This window comes from Cavia porcellus, unplaced genomic scaffold, assembly GCF_034190915.1.
Source record: "Cavia porcellus strain 051 isolate PalLab524CR breed Dunkin Hartley unplaced genomic scaffold, mCavPor4.1 scaffold_21, whole genome shotgun sequence".
In the NCBI taxonomy this organism is placed as follows: Eukaryota; Metazoa; Chordata; class Mammalia; order Rodentia; family Caviidae; genus Cavia; species Cavia porcellus.
Window position 1 is genome coordinate 42373003 of NW_026947504.1, and position 15097 is coordinate 42388099.

The 15097-nt window shown below is 39.0% G+C and overlaps 1 protein-coding gene across 6 annotated transcripts in view; it reads right to left on the reverse strand.

Moving 5' to 3' along the window:
* Dclk1 (doublecortin like kinase 1) overlaps positions 1–15097 on the reverse strand; it is a 329654-nt gene that overhangs the window by 38928 nt on the left and 275629 nt on the right. For all 6 annotated transcript variants that reach the window (XM_003477423.5, XM_023560569.2, XM_013140987.3 and 3 more), the window contains one exon: positions 11075–11221. In XM_003477423.5, coding sequence (XP_003477471.4) covers positions 11075–11221 — 147 coding nt within the window. The remainder of the gene's footprint in view (positions 1–11074; positions 11222–15097) is intronic.

Below are 15097 nucleotides of genomic sequence, written 5' to 3' on the forward strand. Positions count from 1 at the left end.
AACAAATCAAAAAGGATGGCCATCATTCTAGCAAGTATTTATCTCACTTTAATTCTAGCTCATGATCAAACCAAATGAGATGCTCTAAACACTACCCCAAACACCTCTGTGATTTCAAAGCAGCGTCACAGTTTCTTTGTAATTCTTCTTCAGTGCCCTCAGTTAGACTAAACAAAATAAAGAAAAGAAAACTGCAATACATATCTAATACTTCCAGCAAGGGCAATCTTCAGATTTCTTAAGGAAATGGTGAAGCTTTCTTTCCCTGTACATCACAAGGAAAAGAGAGAGAGAGAGAGAGAGAGAGAGAGAGAGAGAGAGAGAGAGAGAGAGAAAACTCATCCAGCAAGCTGAGACTGGATGTCCTTCTGTTATCACTCTAGGATCATCTGTTACTTGCTGAAGCAGTCTTGCACAGCAAGAGACATCTCCGCACGTCAGGAGCACTGCTACCGTTCACACCCCATGTCTGCCCTCAGAAAAAGTCGACTAACTCTGCATTCTGTTGCAGCACAAACTGCAGATGTTTGGCCAGCTGAGCTGCAGTATCAGCAATGACCAGTTGGATCCAACTGTTTTGGCAGAGGAAGACAAACAGATCCTCCTGTCTGGAGAGACTGTGTCTCTTTTGAGTAGAATTTATTCTTTTACAACTTGTCCACACTCAGAGTGTGAAGCCTTCTTTCCCAAGGCTCTACATCATGATCAAATTTGGGCTTGATCATGATGCCTGGGAAAGGCACTCAAAGATCTGTGGGGTCACCTGCACTTGGGTGGTTAGGGCAGGGACAGCCATGTGACCAGCTATAATCAGAGATGGACACTATTATGAATCAACAGTGCAGTCCTGGTCACCATAAACTGGTTTGGGATAGGGCTTTGAGGTCTCAGGGCCTAAATGTTCTCAAGCCTAAGAAATCACTAAATTGTAGCTCTAACATGCCAGCCATTCTGGTCATTTAAACAATAAGGAAATGTTTTCATGAGAAATATGAGATATAAACATCTAGCAGAATCTAGTTTATTTCTCAGAGCAAAACTGTTTACTTCTTTACTTCCATTTTGTTTAATAACTTTTCTTTGTTTTCAGTCTGTCTGTTTAGGGGAGTTTTTGTTTTTTCAAGACAGCATCTTGCTGTTTGTTCAGGCTGGCCTTGAACTCACTATGAAGCCGAGGCTGGCCTTGAACTCACTATGAAGCCGAGGCTGGCCTTGAACTTGCAGCAATTTTCCTGCCTCAGCCTCCTCCCCAGAGTGCTGGGATTACAGGCATAAGGTACTACAAGTGGCAACCAATAACTTTTCTAAAATGCAAAATAACCACTTGCTTTGATGTTCTGCTAGGTTCAAACATTCATGATATATGCTTTGTGAGATTGTATAGATTTTGGCCTATTCAGTCCTATTTATGGAGAAATTTTAATTTTTTTTAAAATTCAGTTTCTATTACACCAAACTTTATTAAAAAGATTTACAAAACCAGATGTTGGAGGATCCAGTTGTTAACTTCCATTATAGTTCTAAATATGACCTGTAAGTCTCCTACAGGCAGCCAGGGTTTGGCTTTTAAGTATCTGTAGTTTAATAGGAATTCCATTCAAAATATAGCCATATACTAATTATGTTTAAAATAATGATATATAAGATGAGCAATTTTCAATAAATAAGAAAAATTCAAGGCCCTATATTCAATCTTCAGCATCACAAACATAAGAAAAAGAATTATGAAATCTACCTAAAATAAAGAAAATGGAGATTACCTGAAAGTAACACTTTGAAAAATTCAAAATGATTTAAATAGAATACATTGCATCTGTAGATTGAATATTCCTTTTTAAAAATCTTTCTTTAGTCACCTGTAAAATGTTCCTTTTTGTTTTGCAATTAGAGTAGAATTTTCATGACTATAAAGAGGTTCAAGGGATATTTAGGCAAGACAAAGACAGCTTAGAGGCAAAGGCTTATTACTTGTAATTGAAAACACTTCAAGACACAAGCGCATTAAAAATGCTTCAACAAAATGTTTTTGCAGGTGAGTAAATGTCCAGACCTCGAGTTTGGAATTCTGTTTAACATATTGTCAGACAGGGCAGGAAACAAGGTTACTTTGGTCTTTTTTTTTTCCTGTCAACACTTTGGGAGAAGGATGGAGAAGAACATAGTCCAGCGTTTCTTCTCCTGCAGTAGAAGCCCTCTCCTAAGGGGCATAATGCATCCACCCACAACTAGGGCTCACCGTCAGTGCCCGCCGGCACAGCAGCTTCAGTCACCCTTATCTGTTGCAAAGCCAGTTACAGAAGAGCAAGAGTGAAGCCATTTGCAAATGTAACTAGAACTTTGTGAAAGGTCACAGATTGTCCAATACATTGTTTCAAGCACACACACACACACAGAACCCCATACATACACCTTGTCACAAAACCATCTCAACATTTTCCCAAATAGCAGCTATAAATTCCCCTTGATCCAGGTTTTTAATTAAAAGTTAGAAATGAGAAAGTTCCCCTTTAAAACACTGAATCCTTGGCTATTACTCTTGGAGTCCATTCTCACTGTTCCTCAGTATTTCTCTCCAACTGATCACCTTTCAGAAAGGACGTTAGCAGGCTGCAAGCAGAGACTTGGCCACCTTATCTAACGTGTGGGGTTCTAGTGTAAGGAGAACTTTTGGCTACTGTATTTTAAAGCTCTATAAAATATGACCCACACGTGAAGTGGGAGTACATTCATTGTCAGTCAAGGAGTATTCACAACATGAGATATAATTTAATGTTCATTCCAGGTCCTTTAAATGCTATCGATGTCTCCTCATACTTTAAACACCGAGGAGCTATTAAAGAGATGGGGATTAGTGCAAATTACTCACTATGTAGTGCTTTCACTGTTTTAACTAAGCAATAAAACTGTGTAATTGTACAACACTAATTGAATGCAGCTACACATAATTGTGGGTTGCCATATGTATCCTATTACCATAAAGACTGTCAGTATTTTGTAAACTACTCTTGTGATCATTGCAGATGGTTACAGTCAGAGAAGTTGTTCTCTAGGGTTTATTATATAGCTATAAAGACATCCCACAATTTGACAGACTAAATGTGTTCAATGGCAGCAATTATGAAAAAAGTTCCAATTAAAAGCTGAAGATATGACAAACCAAAAGGAGACAGAGTGAAAGGTCAGGAACGTAGAGTTTTAGGCACACTAGTCTTTCTTTCTTTCTTTCATTCAAGGGTTTTATTTTTGTCTATTTCTCATTTATTTGGGGCTTTGCACTATCTGTAACTTGCTGAACAGTAGATATCTGGGCATATGCTTGACTTCCCTTGGATGGAAAATTGAGACCATTTGGAAGAGTTATTTGAAAAAATAAAACCTTTAATATATAGCCATAAAATGCAGCCGTTGGCCATAAAATAATATGAAAATTCACAGATAACCTGAACCCAGTCAAGTGGTTTCTGAGATTCCCATAATCGAGAACTAAAACCTGACTAATATAACAGATGTGTTGGACCAAGGCACTTCTCTGTGTTGCTACAAATTCAAGGACAGCCTTGTTGAAAAGTTGAATAACGAATCATTAGTAACCACTGAAATGGTTTTCACGGAGGAGGTCAATAAGTACTAAAAATTACTTCACCAAACAGAATTGAATAAAAGTGGTGTGAAATTGACAAAAGCATGAAAAAAGGTCAATTTACTTTTTAACACTTATGGTATCCCTTTAAAAAGACTGATTTCCCTTCAGCTATGGAATATGGTTGTTATGATGCTTTCTAAGGCAAATGGATTAAATCTTAATCTTTAAGAAATAAGGCGTAACGACATTTAAGCAGGGAGTTACTTTGCAAGATATACTTGATGATCACATATTTTTGAATGAGACCTTCTGGGAAAAATAAACTCTAATAAAAACACTCTATATACATATGCCAAATATTTATGATACCAAGTGTTAAGTAAAATAATGAAAACAATAAAAGTTGCATGGAACCCAGAGAGGAATAAGCCAAAGGAGTGGTAACAATATTAAAGGAAGAAATAAAATCACTTCTTCAAGTATTACACCGGAGATATCTGGGAAGATGAAGAAGTAAACAGAAATTCCAGGAAACCCGATTCTTTTCCTCAAATTAAAATAGTCATGAAAGTATCTAAAAAGGAGTTCCATACAGCTGCAGCATGATACACAAAACAGACATTCCAGATCCTGTTAGGAATTGTAATCTAGGATTTTGCCAAAACTGTGGGAACTCAATATCATTGCACATTTTAAAAATTTAACTGTATTTTGTCACACAATTAATATCCAATAATGTCACTGTATAAAAATTAGAAAAGACAGATCACTATAGAGAAAAGAAATAAACTCTCCCATAATCTTGATACCCAGACATGGCCATTGTTAACAAAATGGACTATGGATTTCCAAGAACTAACTGTCTGTCTGTCTGTCTGTCTGTCTTTTTTCTGCTCTTCTTCCCCTAGTGGATAATAAATCCTGGTTCTTTTCCCAAGTGAATGAGCATAAATATATACAATTATTTCAGTGGCTGCCTGATATTCCATGATGTATATGTACCATAATAATCCCAAGACAACTATGACTCCCACCACTTACTGAGCACACTGGATGCACCAGGCATCATGACAAGGACTTTGTGTGCTTTGATTCATTCGGTCCTTGGTCCTTCAACAATCCTATTAATTAAATATTCTCACTGACCTTTCCTAGAGATGGGAAAATTAAAGATCAGATACACTTCATGACATTCCCAAAGTTACACAGCTAATAAGTCTAGAGCCAGAAATTGAGCTCAGGTGCCTCAATGTCTATGATTCTAAACAGAATGTCCCATCGTGCTACTGTTTAACTAATTAGCATTCTGAGGTAAGTTTTGTCAAAACTGTGAACACATTGGGATTTTTTTTTCCCCGTACTAAAAAACCCCGACTAACATGAACACCTCTATACAAACACACATCATTAGATATGTACCTAGTTTTTTCCCCCTTAGGTTACATTTGTAGTACTGGAATTTCTTGGCCATAGTATATACACATTATTTAAGCCATTGACTGCCTATTACTTAGTAGTTTTTTTTAAAAAAGATTGTACTAAGTGAATGCCAAGGCAAAGGATCCCTTGATAATGACCATTCACCCATGCATGTATGATAACTGAAAACCACAGATCCTCGGGACGGCTGTAAATGCTTGGCTCATCATTGTAATAAACAATGAGAAAATGCTGTTTGTCTTCTTTTTCTCTTCTTTCATCTAAATTCAAAGAGCAAAAAGCCTTTTCCCTACACTTGCCACACACATGAAAAGAATCATTTTAGCTGGGGGTGTAGCTCAGTGGTAGAGTGCTTGACTTCCAAGTCCCTGAGTTCGAATCCTAGCACCACAAAAACACAAACAAAACCAAAACCAAAGATATCCAGTTTCTGCTTGAACACTTTTAATGACTACTTATATAAGATCAGGGCCTGTTTATTTTCAGAGGAGTATAACTTAAAAAAATTTTGCTATTATATTACTCTAAACCTTTCACCAATTACAGAATCTTTTAATAATATTTTCTCTTGTGTGTGGGGTTTTTTTTTCTCAGAAGTCTTGATAAATTGCCAAGGCTGTCCTTGAATTTGCAAGCTTCCTGCCACAGCCTCCCAAGTAGCAGGGACCAGTGGTGTGCACCACCATGCCCAGCTTTAGTTACAGTTTATTGCTTTTAAATACGGCGTGTAAAAGCTCATTTACCTTCTGTTGGCTGCTTTTTGTATTTTTGACAAACGCCACCTGCCCCATGTGGTCCATCCCTTCTCAGGGGGAGCCCCAGGTCTCTAATACAATACAGCAGGTTATAACCATACTGTGTAGGGTGAAATGAGAAAGCACAAGGCTCCATTGGCAGTGACTCTCTTGCAGTGAAAGACGTCTAAGGGCACGTTAATATGTTTAGCCGCCATGTCCCACTGAGACTCACACTGAACTTATGGTCAAACCATTGCCTTTTGACCTACAGTCAGGTCAAGTTTTCCCATTACTCTTTCTGCAATCATCAATAAATCAATGATGCCAAAACCACTTAGTCTGCAGAGACTTATGTGTATGTCTTGTTAAATTTCACTCTACTGATTTTGGATGACTCTGTCATCTGGTATAATACAGTTCATCTCAAGTCACAGGCAATGACCATTAGGGAGGGCTAGTGATAGACTCATGGAGGATCCCTGACTCCCTGCCTTTGGGCAACTCCCAATCCATTAATCAGCATAGTCTGGTGACTTAAGTTCATAATGCAATTGTCCTTCTGTATCAGGGGATTCCGGATATGAAGTTTGGAAATATTTAAGAAAGAACTGTTTCTGTATTGAACATGTACGGACATTTTTTCCTTTAAAATAAAGTGCAATAAGCATGTGTATAATATTTATATTAAATATTACAAATCATCAAGAAATCATTTAAAGTAAATGAAAGGATATACACAGGTTCTATGTACATACTATTCCATTTTATACAACAGACTTGAGCATCACCAGTTTGGGTCTCCGTAGGGAGCCTGGAGCCAATCCTCCACGGATCCCGAAGAAAGACACTACAGAGGACTGACTGCAAACTGATCCAGGTGTGTTTCTGTTCAGCTCTATTCTAGTACTCACTGTCTACTGCTGTTATCTATATTGCCATGAAATGGATTTATTTGGGAAGTAAGAGTCTTGGGTTTAAGGCAGAAGGAAATCTGTTATCTTTTGGGCTTGCTGTTGCCTTGAATGGAAATTAAGAGGAGTTAGAACACAAAATGTGAGCTGGGTGTGGTGGTGCATGCGTGTGATTCCCACACTCGGGAGGCTGAGACAGGAGCATTGCTGTGATATGGAGGCCAGCCTGGGCTGTAAAGTGAGTTGAAGACCAGCCTGAACAGCATAGTGAGACCATGTTTCAAAAAGACCAAAACACAAAAACAAACAAATGGGGGCTTGGGATTTAGCTCAGTGGCATAAGCGCCTGTGCGGTCTTGTGTGGTCCTGAGTTTGATCCCCAGTACCGATAAAAAAGAAAAAGACGAAAAAAAAAAAAAAAAAAAAAAGAAAGAAAGAAAAATAAAACAAACACAAAAACATACAAATTATCCCTCGGATTGAACAGGACAAAGTTGCTAGGTAAATATCCACGAGTGACTGGAGGATCACGAGCTATGAGTGTTACTTTGTGAGTGCCCTGGAGCAAGCACAAACACTCAGGAAGAATTTCCTAAAAGCAAATTTCTGAACAGAAGGTACAGATTCTCCAGGAAACTGCTTTCTCCTACTAGGGGGTTTGGGAGGGAAAAGGTTTTAAACGTACGTTTTTATGACAGTGTTTACATCTGTAATCTAATAAAAACAGTCATGTAGATTATATTTTTACCAGTGAAGGTTACATTTTGTAAGGAGGTAACATCTGGGTGTCTATTTTTTAAGGACTTACCCAGTTCCCTAGAAAAATCAAGGTAGTACTGAGTTTTGTGGCCAAGAATACAAGCTTGCCATCTAGTGGTGACTCCAGTACAATGAATTCCTCTCCTCTCCCTCTGTCTCCTGTCTGGTGCACAAGTGTTGCTATGGTGCTTCCTCTCTGTGCTCACTGAGGTCTGTAGTGAGGACAATGTGCCCCCCTCTGTAATAGATGAGCCGGGAAACGGGGAATGACTTGGGCTTGTCCCACGGGCTCTGTCCTCTACATTCTGTGAGGACGTAACGCTCATTCGTGTGCACCTCTCATCCATTCTGCCACTCACCTGCCACTCATCCCTACCGTTCTTATGCACCAGGCTCAATAAAAAGTAAAGGGAAAAGAATCACATAATCACTGGCATGGTTTTTTTGGAGGAAAAACTTCAGTAATCATACAATAATATATTTATAAGGGGGTGCTTTTATTGGGTGAGTTCCCATTTTTCTGTCTAAAATGGAGTTGAAACATCATTGTAAATCAGATCGTATTTTCTTATTAAAATATTTTGACCTGATGAGGAACTAAAATAAAATGTTCATATGATCAGTATAGATCTTTAAAGCTAAGCTACTTTTTATATTATGCTATAGGCATAATATGAAATAAAAATGCTAGAAGTTCTGCATACCCATTTACAGAAACCTATAGGTGAATTAGATGTTTATAAAAAACATTTTGTATTCACAAGTATTCAGCAAACAAGTAACTAGCAAAAAAAGCTATCTCACACGTTAGCAGAATTTTTCAGATCTTCAAATGAAACAGTAAAACAAAATGTGCATTGAGGTCTTTTTATTTATTGGGTAACTTTTCTTGAAGGTGCGTAAATGAATTCAAAATAATTTGTTTACAGTAACTTTACCATAGCATTTTTAGTGTAAGCTACCACATTTTGCTAAAAATGGTAAGTCCATGCATGGGGGAAAGCAGTGTCAAAAAAGTGAATATAAATTTTTACTGTATATAATGTTACTGGGAAACAGTTTTTTAAAGGGAAAATGTTATTTTTGTTACAAGTAAAGAGGAGCAAAAAACCAAGAGGAACTAGTAGTTATGTATGTCTTTGCCTTCACAAAATGCCCTTAACTTGTTCAAGGTCATGATACCCGCTAGTGGAAGAATGCAGAACTTGGCTTTGAACTTTGTCCATCTGATTTTAAATCTTCATTATGTCAAGGTGTACCCCCTACTATCGTACTCTTGTATTTCCATGGAAAGTTTAACACAGTTTCAAAGCAACAGAGATTTAACCTGCACGTAGAGGTGCCATTCTAATTTTGTTAAATGTATTTCTAAAATTTTATCATGTAATAGAGTAACCCTTGCAAAACTTGCCAACATCTGTCCCCCATAGTAAAAAATTACTATAATGGAGAACAGAATCGATAGTTTTCATGCGATATTTTTAGCCTTGTATCATGAATGACTGCAATTGTTTCTGTATGTATTTCAGATTCTTAAATTAGAAAAAAAAATAAGAAAAAGAAGGAGCATCTTTGACTTTTTGGATAATGCAATGTAAGATATGTTCCAATGTGCACAGAACTTGAAAGGATCCTGCAAATTGTAACTTTAGTAAAAGTATACAATTTACAGAAATAGATAATGCTATGATGTGGAACAAATAAACAACGGTGCCCAAAACTGAACTGGAAATGAAAATGGGAAAAAGGAAGTAAACTTTAATTTTCAATTACTGACATTTCAGAGCTTAGAGAAGTTATTAAACAAAGGCCCACTTGTACGTCCGCTCTTAAGGGACAGTTCTACATAATTCAGGGCACAGAAAGAACAAACGCAGTTGGCAGAAAATTACTGCAGTTCAAGGAGGCAACTGGGCAGAAGAGAATGTTTAGGTTGCCTACAAACGTGAAATCTGAGGTGCAATTAAGTCAGAACTCTATCATTGACCCCAGCTTCCTTCATTAGCTGTAGCCAGTAACTACAAGTTTACCAGCATAACTGCAAAGAATTAACTACTTGAATGCCTATCTTTTCTTTCTGGATGGCAAGTCCACGAAGCAATGCATGCTCACTTGTTTCCTGGCATAGGGCCTGACATGGCAAGCGCTCAGTAAACTTTCCTCTAGATGGAGTCTGGTGGCTTTAGAGTAGGTCAGAGCTACTTTGAGATCTTCGCTTTCTTACACTATTACAGCTTCAGACAGGATATCTGCCTTCCAGGCACCCAGTTTCCTTACCTTTGACCTTATGAAATGGGACATCCAAAGCACTTTGCCCATATTGGTGGTTGTGAGGAAAGAGTAAGATAATGACCTTGAAGCACTTAGCACATGGCTGAGCCCGTGGGTGGTTCTCAATTGCAGCAGCTCTTACAAGCTTTTATTTGTGTGTAGAAGTTAAGTTTCTCACCCTCTTTTAACCAAAGCATGTATTCAGATTACTCATGGGAGCTGTTTGAAATATGGATTTCTGTGCTCTGCCACCAGATTGCAATTTCTGATTTGGTAGAGATACACAGAAGTTCAGAAGTTTGTTTGTTTGTTGAGACAGGGTCTTGGTATGCAGTCAGGCTTGATTTGAACTTACCATACAGTCCAGCCTGGCCTCAAATTTATAACAATCTTCCTGCCTCAGCCCACTGGGATTACAGGCATGTAACCCATTATACGCAGCCAGAAATTTGCATTGGTAATCAGCATGTGGGAGTAATCCTGAAGGAGGGTTTATTTGGACCACCCTTGGAGAAACTGCATCAGAGCACCTTCAATTTGCAGGTTCCTGAAGACGTGGGCTAACACAAATCTCATACTGCATATGATGTCCAGGGATGGATAATGAAAGGAAAAAATTACTGCATTATATTACATTATATTATATGTACATAGCATTTATATACTATAAATATTATATATTTTACATATTTATGTAAAATTAAAGTACCAGCTGGAACAGCTGGTAAAAATTCATGCTACTTCCATATTTCTGAGAGACAGCTCCCTGTAACCAGCCTCTGCCTCTTTTCTTTTTTCTCAATTGTGTCCTTAATAATAGGGCCAAGAAGGGACCCTCATCTGCTAGTGTGGAGAGCTATCAGTGTTTCTTTAGGGATATGGAATTCAAAGCAAACTAGACAGTTTTAAAGTAGGAGAAGGCTTTTTCATGATTATTTTTATACCAAGGAGTTGGTGTCCAAACTCCTTGTGATTTATTTCTCTTAGGTTTCAGATCACATCATTACAATGTAAAGCTCGAAGTATAAGTGGACTTTCTAACTTCATGATATAAAACTACTGCAGATAAATAATATACATGTTGATGCCGCTAATGTCACTATCTTTTCCTAACCTAAAATGTCACCTACTTCTGTGCTTTGTTTCTGTTCTTTTGCTTGGCATTTGTTTGGTAGTAAGTCCAGTATTCCTTGCAGTAGATAAACAGGGATAGATTAACATCAACAATTAATTTCTCAGGAGACACTGAGCTAGAAATGAGCTTTTCAGGCAAAAATGTTTAACAGAAAAGAAAGAAAAAAAAGGGGGGGAAATTTACATTTAGGCTCGAGGGCTCGGAGTGCAGGGTGCCCTGCAGTTGGCCTTTCGCTTACCAGCAGGTTCTCGGGCTTGATGTCCCGGTGGACGATGTTGAGGCTGTGCAGGTACTTGATGGCACTAGCCAGGTTGTACAGCATCCCACTGGCATCCCGTTCGGTGTATTTGTTAGTGGAAGTAATGGCATCAAAAAGGTCTCCGCCCTGAGAAAAAAAGCAGCAGGCAGACAGCACGTTAACACATGGGCAATGGTGCTGCCTGCAGAGAAGCTCAAAAACCACAGGAAAAATGAGGAATGGATGCAGGGTCTTCCTGCCCCCTGGCTCTCCAAGGACCAAAGGCTTTATGGTGATTTCTCTTCTCATTATGAAAGAATGGCATTCCCTCCAAAGCTCAGGGTGAGGGCTCTCTGACATCGCACATGTGGCCACCTCCACAACCCCCACCTGGGAGGAGTCATGGACCTGAGTCCCCAGGGCACAGACCTCGAGAACCCTGGGGAATGTAGGTCGTTTTGTGGCACGTGCCACCTGCCTCATGCAACTTCTGGCTGAGGTGCAAATTCATAATCCTCTGCCTTCCCAAGGACAAGCGAGTAATACTGCACAGGGAACACAAGCTTCTGCTGCCTTGTGAAGTTATTCTCACACACGTGCACACGCACACTCATCTGACTCTCTAGATTTAGCTGTCTTGGAGTGGATGTAGCATTTTCTTTTTCAGTAATATGCTTCCTTGTAAGGAATGGAAAATACGGATCAGAAGCCATCACACCAAAGATGAGAGAGAAAGGGTGGGGGGGAGGGTAGAGAAATTTCAAAAGAAAGTTTTCTCCGACTATTATTCATCTGAAGTTTTGCTTCCCTTGTTCCTTGCTAATTATTGCTACTCCAGGAAACAGCAAATTTGGCCTCCAGTTTAGGTTATATTTATTTAAAACCCTTTCAGGGAATTCCTGTGTGATTTACTAACAACGTTTCCATTATTCTTGCATACAATGCACCAGACAGCCAAACACAATTCCCAAATATGTTCATCTGTTACTTAATAAGAGACTTAATTTTCTGTCTTTAAATAGCAAAAGCAAAATGCAGTCCTTGGAGGCTAACAGTGTTTAAATCTCACTACCTGGACTTGATCTTCTGTTGTCCTCTATAGTCTCCATGCTGGAAACTTCTTTTTTTAAAAATTTTTTTTTTATTTTAAAGAGATTAAGACAAAAGACATAACAAAGCAGATCAGATCAGAACAAGCATGCTGGAAACTTCTTTCCATGTGCCTTAAGCAGTAACAATTCTCAAACTAAGCACATAGTTTTATTTTGTTTCCAAATGAACTCTTCATCTCTCAACTTTGTTTTCCTCTCAAAGGGGAGGTAAGTTTTCCCATTGTCTCCTATCTCTGGGGGAGGCTGGATATGTACATGGGTACTGAATGGAGCCCTTGGCGGTGGTACACTGGGTGTGGATGGCTGCCTATGGGCCCCCACAGGGACTCCAGAATTGAAGGACAAGCATTCTGTCATCGCTTCTTTATTCTCTATGAACAGTCAACAAACCTTCCCAGTTCTGTCTTTAAAGCTGTTCTTGTATTTCTCCTTCTGAGCTACCGTATCTAATTATTCAAAGTGTAGCATCCTGTGTGGCCCCACCCTGCACAACATTTACCTTCTCTTTAGTTACTGTTGCTTTCTTTCTCTCAAAAAAATCACCACTCCTTTTCCACAGCCTAAGCAGAGGTTTTCTATGTTCCGCCTCCAATGTTCATTTTGGGTTGTATAATTTCATTTGCCTTTTTTTTTTTGGCAGCTCTGGGATTGGATGCAAGTCCTTCACACTGAGCTACATCCTCAGCTCTTCTTTATATTTTATTTTAGAACAGGATCTTGCTAAACTGCTAAGTTTCCCGGCTGGATTTGAACGTGTGATCCTCCTGCCCCAGCTTCCTAATATACTGTGATTACAGGCATACTCCTTCACTCCCAGCTGTTCTGCCATTTCCTGAGACAATAGCCTTTGTGCCCCAGATAGTGTGACAGATGGGGCATGTGTCCTTAAGAGTTAGCATTTTTCTTTTAAAGACAGAGTGTTTTCCTAACGACTACCTCTTGCTCTCCTTGCTTCTGAGAAATGGGTAGAATATGCAGATGCTGGCTCCAGTTTCAGGAAAGGAGTGAGGAGAAAAAAGCCTGAGACGGCCAGAGGATAAAACATTTTACTGTCTCTTGTCTTATTGTGTTCTCTCTTCTTACTGTATAAGGGCCTTGCACAACTGAACACAACGATACAGTTATTTGTGGCAATGTGAGGCCCTTTTGTCCCCTGGAAACAAGTTTTGAGTAAAACCTCTTTCTCTTTTCATCAAGCCACCATTTCGAAGTGGTGACGGGGCAGGGAGCAAACAGATCCGAGTGGCTGGCAATGGTAGGATGTTTCTGTTCTTGTGCTCAAACCGGCCAAAGTTTGTGGGCTCCAAGTCTGTCACCTTTAGGGTTCCCTTTCTGGAACGCCCCTTTCACTGTTTAGGGTCAGTCTTCTTTGGCCACTGCGGGCCCCCAGCAGTGTGCCTTCTTCTAGACTTCTCTTTCTCTGAGCTCAGGAGAAGCTTGCGGGAACATGGCTTGGAGGGCAGAATCCTAAAGTCCTATTGCCAGTATTTATGGAATTTCACTTAATAACTGTTGCATCCCTGTTTCCCAGAATCCAGTCTTTGTTTGTTCTATAGCTTTAGACTCTCCTGGACACACTGTTGGCCATCAGGGTTTCAGAAGAGGCCCTGGTCAAATTCCTCAGGGGAGTGTTCAAGTCAAGGCTGGGGCTGGCCTCACCTTCCCAAGAAAGACTCCAGATTTGGTCTCGAAGCAATTTTGAGTGACTAAATTTAAGGGTATTATTTCATAACACAACTGTGGGATCTCAGTGCGAGACTGAAGACCCTCTGTGACCTTGTCTCGGTCACTGAAGAACATCACAAAGGCTGGTAAGTGCAATGGGGACCTTACTATACTCCCCTCAACTAGCATATGAGTGACAATCAGATTGATTTCCCACAAAATGTGCTACAAACACTTGAGCCTTTGCCTCTTTCATTTCTCATCTCCAAATTTAATTTAGTGGCAGATCTCCAAAGTCAAGCAACAGCAGCCACCTAAACAATATGCACTTAGAATATATATGGTTTGAAGCTGTTGGTATAAAAAATAATGTCATGGCAAAAATGTTATCTTTGGTGCTAGAGAAAGTGTAATTTACAAATTTGGTAAAAAGATAATTTGATAATAAAATACCAACATGTAAATCCAAATAAATAAAATTGACCTTAGCTTGTCAGAGTGATAGTTTTACCACAAAAATACTGTCATGTTTTTGTCCTTTTCAGCCACAAACCTGACAGTAGTTTCATCAGCCTCAATCATAACCACACTCTCGCGTGACTGCAAACAAGCCTTCCCTTTCCCAGATCAAACAGGTCATAAACTGAAGTAGGAAAAAAAGGGCGAATAGAATTAAATAGGCAATCACTAAGTTTTTAAAAAGCCAGCATTTCTAAAATCAAGCAACTCTTGAAAAGAATGAGCATGTTTCTATTTAGGAATAGGCTGGACACTTTTCTGCACAGTGACAAGTCGGTGTATTAAATGGTTTTCTTGTCTTAAATCTGAAAGGAAAGAAAATCCCATGTTACACGGTCACCAGCTAAGCTGTAAGATTCAAGAGTGATCCTCAAGCACTGGACTCTGGCTGCTGGTACACAGAACTATTCCAGAAAGGAGGACAGGGAACTTACAACACCTTACAACCAAAGTAGCAATCACTGAAGTTTTCAGGTAGGTTAGAAGACCAGAAAAAAAATTTCAAGAAAAAATACCTTCAAGAAAGTGAAACATTCTAGGTTTTAAAACTTCTAATTGCTCAAAATTTGAAATGTACGGAAATGATGAGAATAGTCAACCTTACCAACACCTGGCTGATCTGCTATTCTATGTTTTCATAGAGTAAAAAGAAAATTTTATGTAACACTGAGATGACACTATTCTCTGAAAAGAAGTGGTTTATTTACATTATTATTATTATTACTAT